The sequence below is a fragment of the Phascolarctos cinereus genome, unplaced genomic scaffold (genome assembly GCF_003287225.1).
Source record: "Phascolarctos cinereus isolate Bilbo 61053 unplaced genomic scaffold, phaCin_HiC Scaffold_4;HRSCAF=312, whole genome shotgun sequence".
Classification (NCBI taxonomy): Eukaryota; Metazoa; Chordata; class Mammalia; order Diprotodontia; family Phascolarctidae; genus Phascolarctos; species Phascolarctos cinereus.
In genome coordinates, this window is record NW_027555847.1 from 250,410,339 (window position 1) to 250,437,012 (window position 26,674).

The window sequence follows — 26,674 nt, forward strand, 5'->3', positions numbered from 1 at the left end:
GATCTTCTAAGAATTTATCCTCTCAAACCAAGGGATGGTATTTTAGAAGACCTTTTCAGGACACCTTCAAGGCCTGTGGCTACATGATTCTTTTGGATACAAAGTCCTGGCTGGGTAGAAAGATAGCTTCACTGCAGAGAAAAGAGAGAGAGAAAGAGAGAGAGAGAAGAGAGAGAGAGAGAGAGAGAGAGAGAGAGAGAGAGAGAGAGAGAGAGAGAGAGAGAGAGAGGAGAGAGACAGAGAGAGAGACAGAGACAGAGAGAGAGAGAGAGACAGAGAGGAAGAAATTTAAAGCATGAAAACTAAAGAGAAAAAAAAAACACATACCTAAAATAGAATTTCACTAAATGAAACCTTTGTTCAAAAGCACATTTAATACTTTCCCATACAGGAAGTCATTTCAAAAGTGTTTCCAAATACCTGAATGTTTCCTTCACAATGAAAAGCTTTGCCAAGTATCATCACTATTTTACAGGTAAGGAAACTGGAGCTCAGAAGTGAAGTGCCAAGTCTATGATCACAGATTTAAAACTTAGTATCTCTGGCCTCAATCTGTAAAATGTGAGAGTTGAACTGGCTGGCTTCTTGGGTTTATTCCAGTTCTAAAACTATGAATTTATGATCTTAAGCATCAAAACTGGGTCTTCAAGTTCAGTGTTTTTTCTACCAAACTACTTTATATTTCAAAAAATATCATCTAATAAGGCTATTTTACTTCTAGCTACGAAACCTGACTGAATTTTTTTTAAAAGTCTCAAGGAATATATCGACAATCATACTTACTGTTAAAAAAAAATAACAACCAAACAACGAGCAAGACAAGCTGGGGAAATTATTTGCAGAAAACCTTAAAAATGGATTCTCATTAAATTGCTGTGTGCTTATAATGGAGGAGGAAGGAAGCAAGAACATATTAGTAAACCTGGAACCCATTTAAAACGATGAAATAAAATCATTACTACAAACACCACAAAGCATTTCAGCAATAACAACAAAAAAATCTTTTCATGTTCATTAGAGGATGGATGGCATGTCTGGACTTCATTCTCCTTTAATAATAATTGATTGGAGGGAAATTTACCAGTATGATGCATTTCATATAGGATTTTTATTTTCTTTCTTATTTGATTTACCTATGGTAGTTTACTACTAGATTTAAGGAAGTGTTGAGTCTTTTTAAAAATAGTTTTTAAATGCCCTGCTTTTAAAGATATACATTTTAGTAAATAAAGAAATAATTTTAATCTCTACTTCAGGAAATTGTCCAATCAATGATAGTACCAACTGTGTCTGACAGAAGAGGTAATACTCCAACCCCATCATCTCTATCCTTGATCATTGTAATAAGCATAATGGCGTTCTTAAACATGCTATTAGATGGGAGACAAATGAATGAATATAATTCAGTCTTTTTACCTGAAAGATATCTTACCTAAATCCAAATTTATCCATTGACACAGAGAGGTGCCGGGGCTGCTCGAAACACCTGTAGGTGTTCCTGTCATCCATAGGTATCAGATCTACATCACTAAATACAAAGCAGTCATAGTCATATTCCTTCAAGGCTTCTTGAAAGCCTACATTCAGAAGCTTTGCACGATTGAATGTTTCTTCACCATCCTAGTTTAAAAATAAACAAACAATTATTAAAACAACAAAAACCCCCGGGAAACAATCACCAGGGGCTTATCTTACTGGTTCTCTAATCCATTCACCCCTGGCTAATAAGTATACTCACCTGAGTATCTTTACTACAGAATGGCATGACAACTTATAGGAGAGGCTAATGATACACACCCACTGCTCAATCCTCAAATGCTGACTATTGCAAACAGGTTCAGCAAAATGTTACAAAATCATCTTTATTCTATTGATCCAAGCATCATGATTCTGACCTAATAACAATCACAACTCTGAACTAACAAGGACCATTCTGAGCACTCACTCTATAATGGTGCAGGGTGGAACTCTTAAAAACTAAATTTGAGATATAAAAAAGCACGGTGAGGACAGGATGTTCCTTTCCACGTATACCTTCAGCGAACGCTACCAAACGACTCCAGAAAATTACTAATGACAAAGCACATTAGTTTCAACGTGAGAAAATCTAGCTGTTTTTTTTTTTTTTAAAAGGGGGGGCATGGAATTCCTGAACATCTCCTGGAAAAAGGATGCTACTAGCTTTTCAAATGGAGCTAATGCTGGAATAGATCAGGTACAATCCAATTATATACAACAATCACCACATTTTTGTTAATCTATTTTTCACCTAAAGTCTTTATTTGGTCAGTTATTTGATGTGACTGACCCTTGGTATAACTGAACAAATATGTAAACTGCCAAAATGACTCATGTTACATCATATTATCCAAGCTCTTTATCTTTAAAACATTAGGACACACCCCAACAGCTGCTCTGCCTATCTCACAAAGTGGTAGTGTACAGAGATGGCATTTAAAAGGCTGACTGAAGATTCTGGAATCCCTTGGTATCTGTTAAAGAGGGACCTGTGATGGATGGGTTTTCATTCTCAGACAGCAAAAGGCATTGGTTTTTTTCCAGGAAAACCTTTTCCTAGGCTTGAATAAGATACTTAATGCTAAACTCAATGAAGTAGTGGACTATCCTCCTTCCTGAAACCTCTGGGTATTAGCTGATATTATAAAAATGTCAGATGAACTTATGAAAACTTCCTTAAATGTAAAGGTCAATATAACTTTTTTCTTAATAATGTTTAAAAAAAAATAAGACTGCTTGCAATTTAACTAATTTCTTTACTTTGTGGGACAAGGTTGTTCCCTACCTTGGTAGGGCATAGTTCTAGACTTAGATTTGGGAAGACTCAAGTTTGAATCCTGACTCAGACACTTATTTGCCATATAATCGCGGATGATGCACTTAATTCACTGACTCTCCTTTTTTTAATCTGTAAAATTGGGATAGTAAACAACATTCACCTTAATGAGCATCAAATAAAATAAACCAGGTTTATAAATTTATAAATGTGAGTTATTATTGGTTTTTTAAATTTAAATTTAAACAATACAAGTCATAGGCAGTCAAATGATATGAACAGTTCTCAAAAGAAGAATTGCAAACTATTAACCATTTCAAAGAATGCTCCAAATCACTAACAAGAGCAATGTAAATCAAAACAATTCTGAGCTGCCATCACCCACTCAGCAAATTGGCAAAGATGATAAAAAGATGGGACTAGGCAATGCTGGAGGGACTGTAGAAACTCAGGCACACTAACCCATTACTTGGGAGAGCTGTGATTCTGGAAAGCAATCTGGAATTATACAAACAATAAAACATCCATAGCTTCTGAAGGGGAGATTCCAATGCTAGGAATATACCCAAAGGAGGTCACTGACAGAAAAAAAGGCTCTTCATGCCCGCAAAACATTTATAGCAATGCTTTTTGTGGTAGCAAAGAATGGAAACCAAGTATCTACTGGGGAAAGGCTAAACAAAAGTGTGATACATGACCATCATGGAATGTTACTGTTGTGTAAGGAAAAACGAACATGATGAATATATAGAAACATGGAAAGATTTACATGAACCGACAACTACAACAATTAAATACAAAGAACAGCTGCCACAACACAACCGAAAATGAATTCTGTGACACTACACAGAACAAACTTAAATTCAAAGATAAAACATAAGGAAACACCTCCCTCAACTCTTTGCAGAGATGGGGGTGGGAGCTATCCACAGGTATGAAATACTGCATATAATGTAAGATTTTTCCCCCCATGATATTGATCTCTTTTGTTAATTTTTTTCTTTTTCTTTTTAAAAATTCTTTATATAGAGAGAAGGAGGGATGGAGAAATACAGGTGATGGAAAAACAAAAGATTTCAGTAATGATCTTTTTTTAAAAAAAAAAGTCACTTCATTTCCCTGGGGCTTAGTTTCATTCTCAGTACAATGAAGGGGTTGATACCTAAGGTCACTCCCAGGTCTAAATCCTATGAGGCAATGCAATCCCACTGGAGAATATTTACATGTGTTTTATGAGCTATAAAGTATCACAAATATAAGATATCATTCCTAGTTAAATAGGTTGATAAACATTACTTGTCACCTTTCCAGTGCCAGGTGTACAAGTAAAAGCATTTTTCTAAAAATCCCTTTTTCTAAAAGCCAACAGTTAAGCCCTGGAACAAAGAATTTCCTTGGTCGATATTAGAAAGTATTCAGAATTCAGTTCCAGCATGACCACTTGTGTGAAATCAACCCAATAAGCAAACACACATATTTTTTGTTTTCAAAGCAGTGACTTTTTCATAACCCATGTTTACATACAGTGTTTTAAAACATTACAATTTATAGTTTTTATATTTGGGTGGTTTTCACTGAACTGAATTCTGCCCCATCTTTTAAAAATTCCTTAATACAAAGAATGGTTTGCTAGATATGGAAGACAACAGAGCCATATTCGGAAATGAAAGTAATGTAAAACCAAGAGAAACCAATAAAAAACCTAAATTTTAAAAAGAAATGTCCTAATTTATAGCTTTGCCTGATACCGCATTATGGTATAAGTTTAGTTTAATCTAATCAAATTACTATGGTTGCCAGGGCTGGTATAACACCTAGCAGGTATCTTTGTCCATATACACCTACCAGAAAAGAATGAATGAGAGCAGAATACAGCCGGTCACAAGATTAACATTCATGCCCTCCCCCGTTTTAATCAGTCTTATGATGAAATTATTTTATGAGTGGTCTGTGTTAAGCAGTAAAGGAGGCTCCAGGGAGACACCCTTAGACTCTATGACAAATTGCATATGGTTTTATCACATCCTTGGACAAGGACCCAGGCTGTTTGCTTGGAAAGCACATGATATAATAACTGTGTGTCCCAGAAACATGGTTCTCACATGCTCCCCAACTAGATCAGTGATTTCCCAGCAAAAACTTTTGTTCCTAGCACAGAGGCCTCAGTACTGACAGACTCACTTGGTGGGGATTGTCTTAAAGGACCTGAAGAGCTTTCAATGAAAAAGGAATTAGAACTTGCAGCTCTGTTTGACCCTGCAGGACTAAATAAGGAATTATGGTTAGAAGTTTCAGAAGAACAGAGTTAGGTTCTATGTAAGGAAAAACTTCTCAGGGGAAATGGAATAAGCATTTATGTAGCATCTACTATATGCCAGGCACTGTGCTAAGTGTTTGTTTGTTTTTTAAAGAAAATATTATGACGTTTGCTCAATTAAGACTTATCTATCCAAAAGTGGTGGATAGGTGCAGTAGAAGGTATTGGTGGTGGTAGCAGTAGCAATAATGATATTAACAAAACATTTATATGGTACTTTATGTTTGTGGAAACACTTTAACCTAAATTTTCTCATTGGAGCTTTGAGCTTCACCACAACTCTGGAAAGTAGGGATTGCATGGGAAAGTTGAGAAGGCAAAGTGGGTGACTCACCTTTGGACACAAAGCTACTAAGTATGAGAGGAGGAACTTGAACCCAGGTCTTCCTGATTCTAAGTCAAGCACTCTTCCCACTACACCAAGGGTTCATAGACCTCCTTTTGTCAGTCTGGTGAATTCTATGGACTCCTACTCAGAATCATGTTTTTAAATGAATATCACTAAGGAAACTAATTACATGGAATTACTGTATTAAATATTTAAAAAAATTAAAACAAAAATTTAAACCTCCTCCCCTAATATTAAAAATAAAAAGTTCAGGAATCTCAATGTCTCCTAGATCAAACTGCTAAATCTAATTAAAGGGACATTACACTTAAACAGGAAAAGACTGACATAGAGGGAATCTCTGATTAAGATGATTGCTTTCATGACTGGTTATAGCTCTCAAGTGGTACAGCAAAGATCTGCAAAGGGCCCAAGGCTAAATAATGATAAAGAAATCCAAAGAGAAAGTACAGCAAGCAGCTTCATTCCAGCCTAAGACTGCACAAAAAGACAACCAGAAGTTTGCAGGCATTGGGATAGGGGTTTGACAAAAAAGCTAGCAAGAGGGAAGGTAAGCCAGAAACCTGCTAGTATAATCCAGAAATGCTAGGAAGAGGATGTTCCAGGGGAGTAAGCAGCAGCAGCAGCAGCAGCAGCAGCACTCTGACCACACTGAACCTAAGAGCCAGAAACCCTCAGACCAGAGACAATGAAAGTTCTCAGCACTCTGACCAGGGCTTTGAAAAGGGAAGGGAAGGAAGCATTTACTAAGTGTTTAATATATCCAGGCACTGTGCTAAATGCTTAATCTTGCAACAACCCTGGGAGGAAGATGCTGTTAATGATCCCCATTTTGCAAAATGAGACAGAAGGATATGAAGTGACTTCCCCAGGATACACAGATATAAGTGTCAGAGGCCAAATTTGAACTCAGATCTTCTGGACAGTTAGATCCAGTTCTCTATCCCCTAGGCCACCTCAATGTCCCATTGAGAGGAGCCGGGTAGGAAATACAGAAGTCAAGAGAACCAGAGAAAGGTAAATAGGATTTTCATAATAGGAAGGGGTCAAAGTACTTATAGAAGAAACAAGACCTTCAGAATCCCACTGGCTTCTAGGGTCAGAGAATGACAAGCACAGGTTAGGGGGTAGGGTGGCAGAAGATCGTTTTGATGGTCATAGGAAAGAAAAGGGAGGGGCCGAGGAATACACTAAGTTATAAAAAGGAAGAAAGGAATGGAACTTCCTATTTCTCATGACCAGGTATACAAAAGAATAAAAAGAATGTACAAATATGGAAGGGGAGAAGAAACAGCACATGTACCTCACTTTTATCTGAACCATAAAAGGAAGGTGTCTGTCTGTCTGTCTCTCTCTCTCACACACACACACACACACACACACACACAGAATTTGGTATAGAAGTAATCAAACTCAACAAGGAAATAGATGGATACAAAGAGAGTGAGGGCTCAAAAGAGGATATATTCAGGGAAAGAAGTGTCACAAGCCAAACTAACTGCAAATTAAGAGGATAGATGGCGAAAGGGGGAAGATTGATTTTTTTTTTTAAAGAGTAAAGAAAGAGTAAGGACCAGTGATCAGGGTCTAGGATCAGGGTCCTGGCAAGAGGAAAAGAAGAGAAGCAACAAAACTGAAGCGGATCATTTCAATTACAGACCATTACTGTTAATCATACTCATCTTTTACCACATTCTTTGAAGGGAGGAGGGTGACTGGACAAAGAAAGGAAAAAGTAGAATTAGCAACCACAAGCATGAATGTGAACGTGACGAACTCACCCATAAAACAGAGAAAGACAGCAGAACAGAATAGAAAGCAAAACTGAGTAACATTTTATTTACAAGCTTTTCACTTGAAATACAAAGATACACAAAGTTGATATGATGGGCTAGAGTAGAATTAATCTTGCCTAAGGTGAACTGAAAAAAGCAGAGATAGCAATCATGATGTCAGAAACAGCAACAATAAAAATATACATAGTTAAAAGAAGTTAAGTAGAGAAACTGTATTATTCTTAGAGGCATCATAGACAAAATAACATCAGTATATACACCATATGGAATAGCATCTAAATACTTAAAGGAAAAATCAAACTAAGTACAAGGAGAAAAAAGTAAATATTTGGGGAAACCCTTTCAGACTAGACAAATTTAGTAAGGTTAAACAAGAAAGAAGTTCAGATCTTTAACAAAATTAGATATGATAGATTTCCTGCGATTACTGAATGGGAAGAGAAAGAAAAATACGTATTCTCAACCGTGCATGACAACTTTATAAAAACTGACTGAGTCAGGGCTTAAAACACATGTAACAAATGAATGAAAGATGAAGTATTAAACTACCAGTGTCAAACTCAAATTGAAACATAATTGAAGGCTGCATGTTGACTTAGAAAACTACAAAAAAAATTTTCTATGTTGTACTATATTTTTTATTTATCTTGTTAAACATTTCCCAATCACATTTTAATCTGGTCCTGCAGTATTTGTTTTGCTAGCCCTGAGTTTGATATCTCCATATTAAATACATCCTTTACTGACCATAATGCAATAAAAAATCATAACCAGTAAAGAACCTTTTAAAGAGAGGATTCAAATGTAAATGAAGACCAAATAAATGAATCCTAAAGAATTATTTGGTGGATCAAAGAACAAATCAACAAAGAAATTCAACAAAGAAAATGTTAACAATAAGACAACACCAAAATACTAGGATGCAGCCAAAGGAATTTTTAGGAAAATGAGAAAAAGCTTCATTGAACTGGAGGACAAATGTCCTGATTTTCAAAAAAGGTAAGAGAATAAAATAAAATTTGTGGACTATGATTCAATGAGCTTAATTTAGAGTCCTGATAAAATTCCAGGAATTATTAAAAGCCAGCTGTCTAGAAAAGGAAGTAGAGATTACAAAGTATCAGCATGACTTCATCTAGAACAGCTCACATCAGACTCATTTCCTCTTTCTGACCGTCTGGTATATCAGCAAAATGCCATAGCTGCAGAAGACAGCTCGAACCACCAAAAGCCACTGATTATCAAATTTTCAGTGTGAGCATTCACACAAATGGAAACATTACAATGGATTTATTGTTTTATTTAACGGTCCCCTAATAGGTCCCTACCACATAGGCTAGTTTTTCCCTGAAAGGGCAATGTGACAGCCCTTGAGACTTAACTGGCCCCAGGAACTAGGGCTGCAGGGTCACCTAAGGCTGCAGGTAGTAGTCAGTGATCCTCAGGTCTGACAAACTTTCCACTGTCCTTCATCAACACATCTTTCTGAACAGATGTGCCACGTGTAGCAAATATGGAAGTGAAGGGAGCTATGCCCAATTGCATCAACACAGTCTTTACTGCATATCCTTCCTATACTACGGTTGAGTAAATTTCCTTTTGTTATGTTTTCTTCTGGTCTTATTGAGTGTTCCATTTTGTCCAAACCTAAAACAGAATTAGATTTGGTCAAAGACAACTGCAGAGTCAGCAAGACTGGTTCAGAATGATCTTGTAGATGACATCATTGTTAAAAAGTAAGGAAAAGGCAGTCAGGAGAGACCTGGGGAGTTGCTTCTCACCACGCAAGACAAACCTTCTCAAGGGGATAAAAAAGAAGGCCTCCACTTTCATAGTGGCATTAACCTGTTGGCAATTTAAGGAGCCTGACAGGCTACACAAAGCCAGGGCTAGCCCCCTGTTGCCAATCATCCCAGAAAAGCTGGACCACCAGTAGGAACGCTGGGAATCCAGTAATAATTAAGCTTTGGGATCCTCTCTCCCGCCCCACCTTACCCCCATCCCTGACTTCCTCCAAGGAAGTTGTGGTGGTGAACACGGGGTGAAATTCTTAAAAGAACTGTGCTTGGTGGACTGGGCTCTAAGTCACCATCAATCACAACCCCCCTACTGCCAATGACCAGCATGGTGGCAATTAGATCCTAGCTTCTGGGCAGAGCCTCACCTAAGTGGTGCCAAGCTTAAGCATGAGCCTCTCCATCACACCTCCAAATCATCCTGTGCATCCCAAATGGTAAAATTAAAATGAGACATCAGGACAGACACAGCAGCCATCTGGGAATATAGAGCTTTATAAACAAATAGCAGGATGAGGTGTGGTCCGGAGGTGGGAGATTTGTACGTAGCTCTTGAAATGTGGGATTGATAAGAGTGGCAAGGTACCTAAACAGGGCATCTAGGTGGCTCAGGGGATAAAGTGCTGGGCTTAAAGTCAGGAACATTTCATCCTCATGCCTTTAAATCTGGCCTCAGGGACTTACTAAGCTGCGTGACTCTAGGCAACTCACTTAACCCTGTCTGCCTCAGTTTCCTCTTCTGTAAAATAAGCTGGACAAGGAAATGGCAAACCACTCCAGTATCTTTGCCAAGAAAACCCCAAAAGGGATGAAGAAGAGTCATACAAGACTGAAAATGACAAGTGAACAAAATGGTATCCAAGTCTAGGGAGGTGATGGTCCTGCTCTAACCTACCTGGTATGTGATAACAGACCACACCACACCACACAAATGCAGTACTAGGCTCTATTTTAGGGGTTTACATTTTAAGAATCGTGTTAAGCTAGAAGTTAAGTTGCCCAGAGGAGACAACAAAGATGGTAAAAGGGCCTCTAGTGCATAAGACATAAGGCTCATTAAAAGGAACTGGGCTTAAAAAAAAGGAATCCCTCCCCCCTCCCCCAATTACACTGCCAATATGTCCAAACATTTAGCCCTTCCTCCTGGCTTCGAAAAGAATGGCATGTGTAAAAAGACAGGTCACCAGAGGGAACTACAACTGTTTTAACCTAGGTCCTGGATATGGGATTACTATCCCGGGACTTCTAGGGCATTTTTCCCTCCAAATGACTCTCAAATTGGGTCAGGCACATCACTGTGATTTTCTGCCACACTTCTGCATATGTAAATTATGCAGATTCTGGGTTAACTCAACTGCCTCTGTTCTTTATTGTCAGTTATAACTCGTGGCTGATTCTCTGATTGTGGATGAACCTGAGGACTCTTTCTTGGACCCTCTTCTCTTCTCTATCTAAACTTCCTTTCGTTGATGTCATCGGGTCTCATGAATTAAAACTGTCCTCTCAATGTAAAAAAAAAAAAAGGAACCGGGCTTGTTTAGCCTGGGTAAGAACACTGCAGAACTAGAACAGTTTTGGGGGGAAAAAACGTATTTCAAGACCTGTCATGTGGAAAGGGGATTAGATTTTCTTCTGTTTGCTCTCCCAGAGGGCAGAACTATAAGTAACAGAACCTGCAAAATGCTCGATGTAAAAATAAACTTCCTAACAAATAAAGCTCTCCTAGACTGGAATCAGCTAACTTGGGAGGCATCAGGTTTCCCCCTCACTGGAGTTTTATAAGCAAAAGCTTGATCTGTCATCCAGGTGTGCCACAGAGGGTTTCCCCCCCCAGATACGGTTTGGACTAGTTAACCTCTGAACTCTCTTCCAACTCTGTAGTGACAGGATGCTGCTGTGATCATAGGAATTCACATAGCCATCACATGGCTGGGTGTGGGAAGAATGCCAGCACCTGCCTAGCATAAAGGTGGTTTCCCAAATGGTTAACAATTAGAGGGTGGCAGCCCTACCAGTGGCACAAAATCCAAGACGCCACTGGAAGCTGGATGGAAGCCAAGGCTGATAAACAGGGTCCTGGGGAAGAACAATGCTACTTCAGACTATATACATGATGGAAGGGAACACATGTTTTTCAGGGGCTCTGGTCATTGATTAAATGGCCACCATGGCCAAAGAACAGCTAGACTCAATTCCTGTTTGGAAAGTGTAGCTTATAACTAGCAAGATTAAAGCTGTCAAATTAGACATTAAACAGATAACTCATGGTAGTACTGTGAGTTTGTTTGTACTATATGCACATATATGTGTATACATACACATGCTGTAATTTGATCCCTCTTTTATAAATAAACCCTTCTAAAATTCATTCTGGTCATCGTCATAGTCAAACGGCTGGAGTGTCAGATCTGAATACTATATCTAGGGTTGGGGAAGAATGCCAGGATCTAATTGCTATCAGGGTGGCATCCTGTGTATGTGTGAAGAGTCTTAGGGTGGGGACAAAGGACTAAGGAGGAACAGATGCCAGAGGTCAGCAGCAGGCTGCCCGGGTCCAGGCTCTCATCATATCGTTCCTGGTCTACTGCAGTAACTGTGATGGTGGTCTATCTGCCTCCAGTCAAACCCTACTCCAATCAATCTGCTCAACACTTAGCACAGTCCCTGGCACATAGGAGATGCTTAATAAATGTTTACTGACTCATCTAGCAGAATGATTTTCCTAAAGCACAAATCTGACCATGTCATTCCCTATTCAATAAACTCCAGTGATTCCCTATTACCTCCAGATTTTGTTTTTTTTTTTAAATCCTATTTGACTTTTGAAGCCCTTCATAACCTAGTTCCTCCCCACTTTTCCAAGTCTTCTCATACCTCCCCTCTCCACTCCCACCAGGGCAGCTAGGAGGCTCAGTGGATACAGTCAGGAAAACTTATATTCCTGAGTTCAAATCTGGCCTCGGATACTTATTAGCTGTGTGACCCTGGGCAATTCACTTAACCCTGTTTGCCTCAGTTGCCTTATCTATAAAATGAGCTGGAGGAGAAAATGGCAAATGACTCCAGTATCTTTACCAAGAAAACCTTAAATGGGGTCAGGAAGAGTCAGACATGACTGAACAACAACAATAAACAGTCAAAGAATTCACTGATAAGCCTGTCTGTACTTACCGATACTGGGGCAAAAGACATAGGTATGCCATGGGGATAGTGAGAGATTGAACCTTTTCCAAAATCTGAATGGCAAGAAATATGACAACTTCTTCTAGACACTATAAGGAAGAGAAGTGAAAACCCCAGTCTACTCAGTTACAACAAGATTCAAATTCTGAAGAGGGGGAAAATATGAGAAATCTCTGAAAAGATGAAATAAGATTTAGTATAGAGAACTGCACAGAAGGTACATTTGTATGCCAATAGACACTGACTTTTGCTGTCAATGAGCCCTGAAGAATTACGGGGATGATAAAAAATCCTGGTAAAGTGTTAACGGTTTTTGTTTTATTTTAAGGACAAGAGACAACCAACCAAAACCTTAAAAGAAAAAAAAGAACTTTTAAAGATTTTACCACCCATACAAGCAGGTGTACCCATCTAATGAACAAAAGCTAGAATAATAAAAAACACAGCAAAATTATGGAAATCCCATCAAATCTGCATTTTTTTAATAGGATTGGCTGTCTGCTAGCAAATATGGACCACTGTCCATAGTGGGATTGGAAGGAAATTGTGGATGATTTCAGGGCCAATACCAGATATAGATGAAGATGTTCTTATGGCCCATTAATTTCTGTTGAGGGAGGGGAAGAAGGCTAAAATGCATTACATGGCTCCAAAGGAAACATTTTTAATGAGTCCTCAGGCACAAGGGTTAAAAAAAAGACAAGCATTTTTTCTGCACCTAATGAAATAAATGTGATTTTTGTTGGTTTGTTAAAAAAAAAAGACATCCTGAAATATACACGTGAATCGGCTAGTATCTGTAAAAAATGAGAAAACGAGCTCTTCAAAAATCCTGAGGGAATATTGGGGAAAAAACTATATTACACATTTGCCAGTCCCCATTAAAAAAAAAATCCTGCCCATTTACATGTTAGATATATGTGCATATAAAACACATACAACTTTTTTTTATCATCTCCATCATTGATCCTCTCCAATAAGAAAGGCAGATAAAAATTAACTGGATTAGGTTCTTCCAAAGATCCTAGAAAACATCAGTATGAGATGCACAAATTAAAATCATAAATTTAAGAGGTTGAGTAAAAATATCAGTAGGAAGATAGGTGGCACAGTAGATAGAGTTTGATTTATAACCAAGAAGACCTGAGTTCATATCCTGTCTCAGACACTTAGCGGTTATGTGACTCCTAGGCAAGTCACTTAATCACGATTTGCCTCAGTTTCCTCAACTGTAAAATAAGTATGTTAGCACCTACCTCACAGGGTTGTTGTGACTATCAAATGAGATGTGTAAAGCACTTTGCAAATCATAAAGAGCTATATATTAATTATTATTATTATTATTATTATTATTTTACTAGTATATCTCTTTTGTTATATTTAAATTATTTTTTTAATATTTTATTGAAGATGGATACATCTTAGCATTGCTTTTCATATGCTGCAATAGCAACTTTAATTTTATCTATGAAACCTTAAACATTTTAAGTCCCTGCACATTTACATATAATTATAACAAAGGAATCTCCAAACATAAATACAGAGGTAAAAACTGGGCCCAATCATCTATCTGAATCCTTACCTCCCAACTTCACCCCAAACTTCCCACAAATGTTTTCTATTTTTTGCCTTTTCCCCTATGTAATGGTGTAACAGGGACAAGGCAAGTGGGGCAGGGTAGCATTCCAGGGTACTATATTAAAAGTGTCATACAGTAAAGAGAGATATAGTCTTCCTAGCAAACCAGGTTGGAATTAGTTCAGGGAAGCCAGAGGGGTAATGCTTAGAACTTGACCCATGAAAATTAACTATTTATGTCTTTCCTCCTACTATGCATTTTTAACATCCCCTCATATACACCTTAGCAGCTGTCTTACTAATTTGCTGAAAAGTGACTTGGGCTTGAGTATTATGTGCCAGATAATGTACTTGGTGCTAAGGATATAAAGACATAAATGAAACAATCCCTGTCCTCTGGGAGCTTACATTCTAAACTTCTTCCTGCCACCAAAGCATATATAGTTTTTTAACACCAATGTTTTCTAGGTGGCAAAATTGAATAGTGCTGGTTTTGGAGATACAGGTCCTGAGTTCAAATCTCAGCTCTGACTCTTAGTGACCAAATGCCTTGGAGAAAGTAATGTGACCTGATTGAGCCCTGGTTCCAGCTATAAAATGAGGAAACAGAATTTATTGAATTGCTGAGATAACTGGCTAGTTTTAACACAAGAGGGAAAGAATATACACAAATGTCTCTCTTAGCTTACCTATTTAGCACAAGCAGCTTTAATTCTGTAGAAAACTAAGTTCTAGGGCCTTACTCTTTTATGCCAGTGAGTAAGAAATTGGTACTAGAATAAATCACCAAGTTGTCCAGGGACAGTCACTAAACATTTTCTTATAGCAATCCCTCATGACATTAATAATAAGTATTCTCCATACAACTCAAATTTGTCTGTAGCTAATATATAATGTATATTTGTAGCTATAAATATAAATTTGTAGCTTTTTCCCACCTTGGGGAGGGGGGCAGGGAGAAGAGGAGAAATCAATCCATAATCATTATTATGTGTCAGGAACAAACATAATTAAGCAAATAGTTGGACAAGGAAATAGGTGATGAGAGAGGATGAGGTAGGGTTGGGGTACTGATAAGAATATACTGAATGAGGAGAAAAAAAAAGAGATCATAAAGACAGTTTTATTTTTAAAGCTTCAAGATCAGTGTTGGTTTATTAAGAATGCTTTTTGGAAAAAAAAAAAGAATGCTTTTGCTTACTAACATTGATGGTAACTAAGCCAGGTTCTTAAGACTGTAGATTTAGATGGGGGCAGCTAGGTGGCACAGTGGATAGAGCACCGGCCCTGGAGTCAGGAGGACCTGAGTTCAAATCCGACCTCAGACACATAATACTTCCTAGCTGTGTGACTCTGGCCAAGTCACTTAACCCCAATTGCCTCACTAAAAAAAAAAAGATTATAGATTTAGAGCTAGAAGGGACTTCATAGGCCTTCTAGGAGCAAACCTCACATTTTATAAGTGAGGAAACTAAGGCCCAGGGAAGAAGCCAAGTGACCAGATGTTAGCATGCCAACATAATATGAATTAATTTTTTGGCAAAGTATAAGCAGTCAACTTTTTTTTATAAAGATTCAAGATTCAAGAGAGGAAAAAAAATTGCCTTGTAAATAAAGATTTCCACTCAGAGTATCAAAAATCTGGGTATGTATTCTGATTCTATCACATTCCTTTTCTAATCAGCCACTGTCTCTAGGTAACTTTTACAAATGCTTTCCTGGACATAGTTCAGCATATGCCAAATTTAATCTGTGTTTTCTATATCTCAGTAACAGATGAGGATGATTTAATGGCATGAATTAAATTAATGTTCTTTGCTCTTTAAAGAAAAATGTTTGTGGACATTACCAGGGCAGGAGCAGCAGCGGCAGCGGCGGCAAGGACCAGGCACACCTTCTTTCTGGGAGATGGAGAGTACAGGAGAGAGCGTAGGTGGAGAGTAAGAACCAGTTCACACACAGTAACTCTTTCTTCAGGTTTGCTTTGCTACAGACAGGATTAACAAGTAAAAGCAACACTCCCCTGCTAAAAGGCAAGGGGAAACACGAAGAGGAAGGGCAGATGCAAGGAGAGAGAGACAAGAAAAAATTGTCAAGACGGCAAAGAAATAAGGCGCTTTCCTATTGAACCTCTGTCAAAATAGAAAACACATTACAAATAATCCTTACTAGGTTGGGGATAAGAGGGGGAGAAAGAAAACTATTTTAGTTAGGTTGGGTTAATAGAATAGACAGCAAACTATGACCATAGCTTTTCTCAGATGAACCAAATGTCTAGGGAAGTGTTTCTTTGGGTCTGTAAATAAAGGGACATATTTCCACTAAGAGATCAGAGCAAATATTAAGACTGCTTGGGACATATGAACTTGCTGGCTGACATACAAAAGTATATTTATGTTACATTCATTCACTCTTTGATCTCTGTGTAGGTCAACTGCCTGTCACCTCTGGGGCACTAAAGAAGAGAAGATTGGCCTTCTCTTGGAAGGAAGAGCAATCTGAAAAAAAAAATTATGATTCTCATCCTCCTAACTATACATCCTTCTACTCTCATAAGGGTGTCTGTGTTAGGGAATGGGGGAGAGACAATTGAGAAAAAGTTGGTTGACCCTCTCTGCTTAAGAAATGGAAAACCTGTAGGCTCCTTAGAAACAATAAATGGTACTGGGCTCAATATCAGGCAATCTGCACTAAGATAGGCCCCGGGCATAAGGTGGGAGGGAACATCTAACTGAAAGGGAAAACAGAGTTTACTTTGAATCACTAAGTTCGTAAATAAGCATAGCTCACAATTAGCTTAATTCATAGCATGTTCTGAATATATATCATCAAATGTGGTATCTGAGAAAGGTCACTGTTAGAATGGAAACACCTTCCCAAAAGAAATGTCAAGCAGCATCAAAGACAACTGGGGGAAATGGAGGGAGAGGGAGGAGAAGATGCCAACCAACAGCTCACAGGTTTATCCAAAACTCATCAAGTGACTTTATCTTGGCTTCATGAAGGCTGCACCTTATTTCTGAAGGCAAAAAGTTACTTTTCCCCATCTAGACAACCTCTAGCGAAAAAGGCAAAATAAAAAAAATTGAAAACTAGACAAAAACTTCTCAGAAAAGTCCAAGGAGGTAAGGAAATTCCTAAAGCTTTTAATGAATGAACAGTCCCGTATCATGTGTCATGTGAAATGTCCTAATAATTTTAGGCATGGCAATGTGGAATCATGAGTAGAGAGCTGGCCTCAGTCAGGAAGACCAGAGTTCAAATCTAGCCTCTGACGCAAGAGGCCAAGGTTCCAAGGGAAAACTTGCTTAACCTCTCAATGCCTCAGGCATCTGCATTCTAAGGTGTAGAAGGATTGCCAATCCGAATTGGTAGAGAGATTCCTTAACTTGGAATTTCCCTCACCAATGAAATCATAGGATCGAGTTAAAAACAAACAAACAAACAAAAATAAAATGTGTAATCATGGGGTTGGGAAGGAATCAGCTCAGAACCTGAGTGTAAACCTGTTTCTCCTCCCACCCCTTTCCCAGTGTTCCTCCAAACACAATAATCCATACTTTACCTTCTAGATGTTTAAATCCAAAACATTTAACAATATTAACTTACTTAAACAAAGTTACAAAATGTTACTCAAGTTGTATTTTACTTCCTCACATCCTAGGACAGATTTCTGATTTTTTTTTTAAATAGTAGCTTCAAATAGAGCAATTGCTTGAAACAAGGATTAAGAATTTAAGATCAAGAATACTGTATAACTTTAAGGTAACAGTGACAAAAAATGAATGTGCAAAATTACAAAAAACAAACATGACCCCAAGGCAGCCTCACCCCACTCTTTGTGTGTATGGGGGGGGAGGTGCAGTACAGAACCTTGCTTTTATTTTCAGATTTTTTTCAATGTATTCATTAGTTTTGCTGTGTTTTTTCTCTTTCTCTTTTTCCTTTAAAAATATTATTTATTTTATGGGATGTCTCTGGTGGGGGCAGATGGGGAAGAGAGGGAAGGATGCTGGGAGAAAAATCTAGTGATATAAAAACAAAAGATATCAATAACATTTTCAAAAAAATTTTTCAAACATTTTAGGTATCATCAGGGCTCTATGTTTCTCTAGAAGGGAAAATCCAATTCTGGTTTTCTCCCACACTTTCACTGAGCTCCTTACCAGGTGCTCAGAGCAGGCTTAGGTTTGGTGGGCAATACAGAACATGGTACAGTTTATCCCTTCCACACCTTGGGGGTTAAGGGCATGGCTCCTTGCAATCCAGAAAAAAATTTTGGCCCTCCCTCATACCAGAGAAAATGTCTAGATTTTTTCTTCTTCTTTTATGGGGTGTTTACAGTACCTTATTATAAAAATTGGGTTGATATTGTATAATACAATACATATATTTTATGCATTTCTGGGTTTCTAAACTTTTTCTCTGTCATCTGCTGGTCTTTGTGCATCATCTGCAGCTTCTGCAAAACTCCCCCAAACTTCCCATTTAACTGCTTATGCCAACCAGTGATACATTGAAACCTCGGTGGGAAAAACCGAGACATGGAAAGGATAACTGTATAAAGCACGGTCCCTGGAATCCTGGATGTTATACCTTCAAGTCAAGGAGTTGAGATATACCATATACAAAAAACAGTTAAACCGCTAAACTGTGTATTGTAACACTGACTAAAAGGACAGATATTAATTTGGAGCAGAATGACCCAACAGGAGATCGTTTTCTTAGTCAAATGTGGATTGGATTATACAACTTTTTAGCTTCCTTCTAACTGGGGATGTATGAGCATTATTTGTCAGGATAATTTCCATCCAAGAAAAAAACCTCAGTACACACTCATTGAATACACCTATTATGTACAAGGCACTATGCTAGACACTTGCGGTGGCGGGAAGGAACAAAAATGAAAATATAACATAATGGGGCAGCTAGGTGGTACAGTGGATAAGAGTACCGGCCCTGGAGTCAGGAGGACCTGAGTTCAAATCTGGCCTCAGACACCTGACACTTACTAGCTGTGTGACCCTGGGCAAATCACTTAACCCCATTGCCTAGCAAAAAAACCCCAAACAAACAAAAAAGAAAATACAACATAAGACTTGGCCTTAAACTCCAGGAGCTTCTGTTCTCATGCATCCGAGACAGAGCTTCTCTTTCTTTCAAAACCCACCATTTTCTCCTTCTTCCCCTACTTCTCTTCATGGCCCACGCTTATGTGTGTCAACTCCGAGTCATCTTTGGACTTCTTCTCTCTGGTCCCCCACCATTCAGTCAGTCACCAAGTTTGGTTCATTGCTTCACTCCCTCCTTACTATCTGCGTCAAAGAAAGGCAGTGTGGTATAGTAGAAAGAGCACTGGTCTGGGAGTCAGCAGAAACCTGGGTTCAAATCCCATCTCTGATTTTTAGTAGCTGCCTGATGGTGAGCAAGTCATTTAATTTCTCTCAGTCTCAGTTTCCTTAGCTGTAAAATTGGGGAGTTGGGGGGGAAGGGGGAGGAGAATGGATATTTAATTGTCGTAAAGCCCAAATGAGAAAGTATATTTAAAATGGTTTGAAAACCTTAAGGTATTAGTGTATAAAAGAGCAGCTGTTATTATTCCCACCTCCTCTATTAAGAGCTCAGGCACTCATTACCTCTCACCTAGGCAGCAGCCTCCTAACCAGTTTCTCCCTATTCTACTCTATCCTACATGGCCACCAAATTAACCTTACTACTAATGCACCACATTGCACCATTCACCTGCTCCAAAGTTGGCTTCCCATTGCTTACCAAATAATAGTCCAACCTCTTCTTGGCCTGGCATTCAGTACCCTCTAGTATCTTTTCAGCTCTGTGTCCTCCCTCATATCCCCTCCTCCTCCTCCCAAGCTAGTCTATACTCCAACCAAATTGCAGTGTAGACCAACAACTCTCCTTCCTAGACTAGTCTATGCATTCCTACCTCCACATCACTGTTAATGCTGACCCTATGCCCAGATCCCCTCCCCATATCTCTGGCTTGTTGAAATCCTACCCATTCTTCCAGGCACAAGTCAATTTCTACCCTCCCCCCCCATAAAACAATCCGCCTCATAGGGTAACTCCTCTCAGATTCTTTATTTATGCCTTACATTCTTTTTTTAAAGTTTTATTTCCACTACTAGATTAAGTTTATTAAAAGTAGGGAACCACATATATTTCCTCTTTGGGCTTACCATACCTAACACAGGGCTCTGGATATTATAGTAGGTACCTAACACTGAATAAATGACATATACATAAGTAACTATGGTCAATGCCATGAGATGTCTAAACTAGTCTAGATGGTGGCTTAAATGTTTAGGTCTAGATAGATCTAGATCTAGATCTAGATCTAATAGAAGAGGAAGATATCACATCAGGACTAAGGGTGGATAGAAGAAAAAAACCAGCAAAGACCTCATGGAAGAGGTGGCATTTTGACTAAATAGAAAAGAGGGAGAGAAGAGGTGGATGTTTTTCTCAGGCAGGGTTACAAGGACAAAAAGAGGAATGAATTTGTAAATAAGCATGTGTTCTAATAAGTGCAATAAAGTAGAAAACACGTCCCAGGGAGTAGTAAGATAAAGCTGGATACGTACAATGAGGTAAGTTTAGGAAAGATTTTAAATGGCTCAACAACTTAATCTTTATTTGGTTCACAAACTTAGCAGTCTTAGGACTCTCTCTCTCCCTTACACTCCTAAAATTTTGTTGCTAAGTCATTTCAGTCATGTCCCACTGTTCCGTAACCCCATTTTGGGTTTTCTTGGCAGAGAAACCAGAGTGCTTTGCTATTTCCTTTTCCAGCTCATATTATAGATGAAGAAACTGAGGCAAACAGGGTTAAGTGACTTGGCCCAGAGTCACACAGCTAAGAAGTGTCTGAAGCCAGACTGAATTCAGGTCTTCCTGATTCCCAATCTAGGTGCTCTAACCACTGTACCAGCTAGCTGTTCAAAGTTACTGAGGATAAAATGTAACTGGAAAATATATAACAATGTAAATAATTTTTTAAAATTACTGACTAGCTGTGTGACCCTGGGCAAGTCACTTAACCCTGACCACCTTGTCAAAAAAAAATACAATAAAAAAAAATTACTGAGTATCCCCCCTTCCCAAAGAGTTTTTATTTATGCGGGTTATACCTATCAATGTTTAGTGTATTAGAAATTTAATTATCTTAGTATTATTATGAAAATAGTTTTGACCTCACAGACCTCCTGAAAGGGTCTTAGGGCTCCCAGACCACACTTCTCTATAAGAAGTAGAGAGCCAGAGTAGGTGTTTGAGCTAAGCAGTAACATGATACAGATAATGTTTTAGGAAGAATAATCTGATAGTAGTATTCTGGAGGAAGGAGAGGCTAGAAGCAGGAAACTTTAAGTGGGGAAGACTTCTGCAGTTATCAGGTGTGAGGTAACAAGGCCATAAAGGAGACTGGTGGCAATAAGAAATGGAGAGGAAGGATTAAAATTTGAGAGAGACATTTTGATAGAACAATCTGTAGGGCTGGAAAACAAGCTGAATGTGGGTAATGAGGGAGAAAAGCCAACTTCAGACTAACCTAACCTCAGACATCAGGAAACTGGTGGCCTCACAGACAGAACTGGGGGTTGAGAAGGGATACCCTAACAAGGAATAATAGCCCATGATATTTAATTTAAACGAGTATGCAGAAGCTCCAAGACGCTACAGTTAATAAAATTCTATCATGTTAGAGCAGAAAGGAATCTTAAAGGAAAGCCACAATATACAAATGAGAAACTCTTCTCTATAGTCAACAGGCTTTGGTGCGTGCTGGGCATTTTGACAAGGAGTGTTTATAACCAGGATGCCTGCATATCTCCCAACAGGTATCTGTAGCAAAAGTAGATGTTTCACTGTCTATTCAAAGTGAACCTATCTAAAATTAAAATCATATTCCCTTCAAAGACAGCTTCCCCTCTAGACTCATCTAGTTTTATCCATGAAACCACCATGCTTATCATTGCTGATATTTTAATAATATTTTTAAAAGTTAGCCAAGTACTTTACATACGGTTTCTCATTTGAGCAACACAACAAAAACCCTGAGGTTAAGTAGTGAGTATTATTCTCCTTTCTTTAGAGATGAAGAAACTGAGGCTCAAAGATTTTTAGGGGCTTTTGAATTGACACATGGCTTGTAAGTATTAGAAGCAGGATCTGAACCTGGGACGTTCTTAACTCCATCTCCAGCACCCTAGCCTTCATGCCAAGTGACCTCTCCCCCAATTTATTCAATTCACTCATCCTCCCACTAATTTGGACTTAAAATCTTAAGCCTAAAAACTTGTCTCCTCCATTATGTATTCATTAAGTTTTTTATTCTTCTACTTTTTCCCCCCACTCTTCTAATTATATAATTACTTTAGATCAGGGGCCTAATACCTCTTACATAAACTGTATCACAATAACCTCTGCTCTTCTGCCTCTGGTCTATTTCCTCCCACCAACCCCTTTTACATCCTACCACCAAAATGATCTTCTTAAATTTGCATCAAGTCACTTCCTTCCTCAAAAACCTTACATGGCTCCCTACAGCCTGATGCACAAAGTCCAACTCCTCTGCCTAGCAGTGGCAGATTCTCTACCTCCTGCTCCACATACCTCAATTCCCTCACCCCCTAAATTTACCCTCTCATTTCATTCTTTCATTACTCTACCATGTTAGGCTGAGGCCTTTCTAAACTGCCCAAAGCTGCACGGACCACTTCCATCTCCGAATTTATCAATCCATTATGCAATTCAACCATAGGCTAACATGGAGTGTGATTTTGATAAAATAAAACTTCAGAGTTAGAAAGACCTTACACAGAATACAGTTCAATCTTTTTACTTTACAGATAAAGAAACTGGAGCATAGGGAGGTTAAGTGATACCTTAACCAGGTGACTTAGTGAACTATTTTTTTTATACAAATGTCTCATCTTGGAGACTGGATTGCAAATTCCTTGAAAATACCTCATACAGAAGAACTTCGTGCAATGTACATACATAATAGAAGCTCAATTAATGTTGGCTCAATTGAAGTCACTCAGCAGTCTGTATTTGTCTGTTTCTTGATAACTTTGGTGATATTCATTGGTTTTGATAAAGCTTTTACTCTATTAAATGGCACTAAGATGTTGTAAGTTAAAAATAAAATGGTGGCCAATTCATCTTAAAATGAACATCTCTGTCACTTCTAAGAAATTTCAATGAAAATGGTACACAGGCAGAGATCAGATCTACGACTGTGCTGAGTTAGGTCACAATTTATTAGTAATTTACATATAGAGCAAAAAAAATCAAGCATAAACTTCAAAAAAAAATTATATCCTCCACCAAGTGACAAAAAACAAGCAACTGTTTATAAATAAATGTCTCCACAACCAACCTTCTTCTCGAAGTCAAATCAATTGTGAGCAGGAAAAAATGCAAAAGCTTAGCTGTCTCTTAAGCACTAATATCACAAGTCAGAATAAACCTTAATGCCACCCACATGGGAGAGATACTCAACATCAAAATTTATTTCCTCCATCTACTTAATGGATATAAATCTCAACCCATTCACTGGTACACGACAAATAAACACCCAAAAGATATTTACGTGTGCTTCTGACATTAAATCTAAACTCCATAATAGCTTCCAAATAGAAGAAATACATTTTAGCTTTATGATCACTTAACTGTAGTACTAAAGTCTGAGTTCAAAGTAACAAAGTCTGAGTTTGGAATCATAAGACCTGGGTCCAGCTCTGCAGTTGGGCAACTGACTTTTCCTGTTTCTAGGCTTTACTTTCCTCTATACAAAGTTGAATCTCTAAATAATCTCTAAGGTCCCTTCCGCCTACAAGTTCTATGATCCTGGACAATGAAATGAATGAGCTAGGTAAGTTAAAATGTTTAAGAAGGTTAAAAGCCACTTCTGAATAGAAAAACAGCTCAGTGAAATGTGGGTTTGCATTTCCGCTTCCAATTTATGAATTTCCTCCTCTTCATTCACTCTTTTTTTCTGCAATACTAACAATAGTATCAAAGCTTGTTGCCAAATGAAATCTGTATATACAATATCCTGTTAAAAAGGAAGCCAATAATGTCACAATATCTTTTGTCTTACCTGATTTATCACATATATCCCGTAATCCAGCTGCTGCCGCTGCAGAAAGGGGTGGAGATAATAAAGCCAATAACGAAGGTGTTCATCTCGGTTCCTAAAGGGGATAATAATGGCCACTTTTTGAAGTGCTGTGCAGTCCTCTGGGGCAAATCGACCTCCTTTCCTCAATTTAGGATTTTCTTTTTCTATGGTTTCCAGATTCACAGGGCGAAGAAATTCCACCTTTAATGGGCCAACTGAAAAAGTATAACAAAGAAAGGACATATTAGCAGGTTGGAGAATGGCATGGGTTCATATATAAAATATTCACTAGCACCACTCAAGTAAAAATGTATTCTTCTTTTTCCCCTCTAACTCGGGGTGGAGAGTAAGGCCATATGTGGCCTTAAGTCTGCAGGTTCCCCACCCCTGCTCTAAATTACCAGAGTCAAGACATGGGTGGCATTCCTCTCTCCTTCACCTTTGTTCAATTCAACAAAGACACACCATGCAACTTATCATTCACCCGAAAACAACCCTCTCCAAGGGTTAGAGATAAAGAGCTTTGGAATAATCCTTACTCTCAAGCGTACTTGGGAACCAAGGCTTGTTTTCAGGAACCATGAGAGAAAGAACTGTACACGAAACTTGAAGCAAGTAAGCTGTTTGGCAAGTGTGCAATTATTATAATCAGGTGACAAGCATGCAGGCAATAAATGCCATGGAAGATGGGAATCGATATCTGGAAGATGGGAAATAAATATCACCTGGAGTATAAAAGAAAAGGCTTCCTGGACAATGTGAGGTTTGAAACACATCAGGAAGAGGGAGAGAGAAGATGTGGGCATTATGAAAGAAAAAAAAAAAAGAAGAGTATGGTGAATGTGGAGGATAGGAAAAGAGCAGTTTAGTTCAACATAAGCTTAATTCAACAAATATTTAAAACAGTAAGCACTTAATAGATATTTGTTTCCTGCCCCCCCCTTCTCTTCCTTAAGTGCTCACCATGTAGAAAATACTATGCTAGGTGCTAATGACACAAAGGTAAAAATAAAAATAAGCTCTTTCCTCTAGGATCTTATATTCTATTATTTTCATCAAATGGTACATATTAAGGAATAAAAGACAAAGTGACAGATTGGCAGATATGTCTATGTGGGTATGTGAGAATGCACACACAAACGTAAACCAGGGTACAGAGGGCCTTAAATGCCAAAACAGAACTGAGTCGAATGTACAAGAATACAAGTCATTCCCTAATTGATAAATGGTTAAAGGATATAAACTGGCAGTTTTCAGTTGAAGAAATCAAAGCTATCTATCTGTAATTATATGAAAACATGCTCTACATCACTAACGATTAGAGAAATGTACAATTCTGAGGTACTACCTCACACCTATCAGATTGGTTAATGTGACAGAAAAGGAAAATGACACATGTGGGAGGGGATATGGGAAAATTGAGACACTATTGGACTGTTGGTGGAGTTGTGAACTGATCCAACCATTCTAGAGGGCAATTTGGAACTATGCCCAAAGGGCAATATAACTCTGCATACCCTTTGACTCAGTAATACTACTACTAGGTTTGTATCTCAAAGAGATTTGGGGAAAAAAGAAAAGGATCTATATGTACAAAAATATTTCTTTTTGTGGCGTCAAAGGATTGGAAATTGAAGGGATGCCCATCAATTGGGGAATGGCTAAACAAATTGTGGTATATGATTGTGATGGAATTAATACTGTGCTTTAAGAAATGATGAGCAGGATGCTCTCAGAAAAACCTGGAAAGACTTACATGAACTGATGCAAAAGAACATTGTACATAGTAACAGACATATTGTATGATGATCAACTGCCAATGACTTAGCTACTCTCAGCAATACAAAGATCTAAGACAATTCTGAAGGACTTTTGATGAAAAATGCTATCTACCTTCAGAGAAAGAGGTGATGAAAGCAAATCAACGTATATAGTTTTAAACTTTATTTTCCTTGGGATTTTTTTTGATCTGTATTTTCTTTCATAACATAAGTAACATGGAAATGTTTTGCATGACTGCACACTGTATAACCTATATAAGATCACTTGCCTTCTAAATGAAGGGGGAGGGGAGGCAGGGAGGGAGAAATGTGGAACTCAAAATTTAAAAAAAACTCATGTTAAAAATTGGAAAACAATTTTTTTTAAAATCAAATGCTGAGGGAAGGATAGAATTTGGAACTCAAAACTTTTTTTTTAATGTTAAAAGACACTAAATACTTAGCTGGAAATGCAAGACAGTCCCCAATCTCAAAGAACTCATGGTCTAACGGGGGTAGACAATAAGAGATATCAGCCATAGGTCAGATGGAAAGGCCTCATGGTCCTTAGTATACAGTGGCAAAGCAAATGTTAACTTTTTTCTTGAATATGTCACTCCCATTGATAAAACTGTATTTGTTCAGTGTTGAGCCATGGAGCCATCTGACAGGGCCAATGATTTTGGTGGTAAAAATTTTCTTTTCTGGGTCTTTAGTAGTGACTTTAGTAGCGACTGCTGAGGAAGAAGGGGCGCCTGCAGAGGGGATTGCCATATTACATCTCCACAAGGGTTGTTTATCTGTTACCCCATAATCCCCAGGGACAACTTCACTCAGCCTTGTATCCTCTTCTCTACTTCCTCATCCCGCCAAGCAACTGGCCCCAGTGCTCTGCAAATGGTATAAACTTTAAAAATATTTGTATCATTGAATAAGACCTCCAGTAATAAGAGCTTG

The 26,674-nt window shown here is 38.2% G+C and overlaps 1 protein-coding gene across 2 annotated transcripts in view; it reads right to left on the minus strand.

The window, feature by feature from the left end:
* Positions 1-26,674, minus strand: part of B4GALT1 (beta-1,4-galactosyltransferase 1) — an 88,720-nt gene that overhangs the window by 9,958 nt on the left and 52,088 nt on the right. For both annotated transcript variants that reach the window (XM_020967327.2, XM_020967325.2), the window contains exons 2-3: positions 23,937-24,172; positions 1,433-1,620 (exon numbers count right to left, since the gene is read on the minus strand). In XM_020967327.2, coding sequence (XP_020822986.1) covers positions 1,433-1,620; positions 23,937-24,172 — 424 coding nt within the window. The remainder of the gene's footprint in view (positions 1-1,432; positions 1,621-23,936; positions 24,173-26,674) is intronic.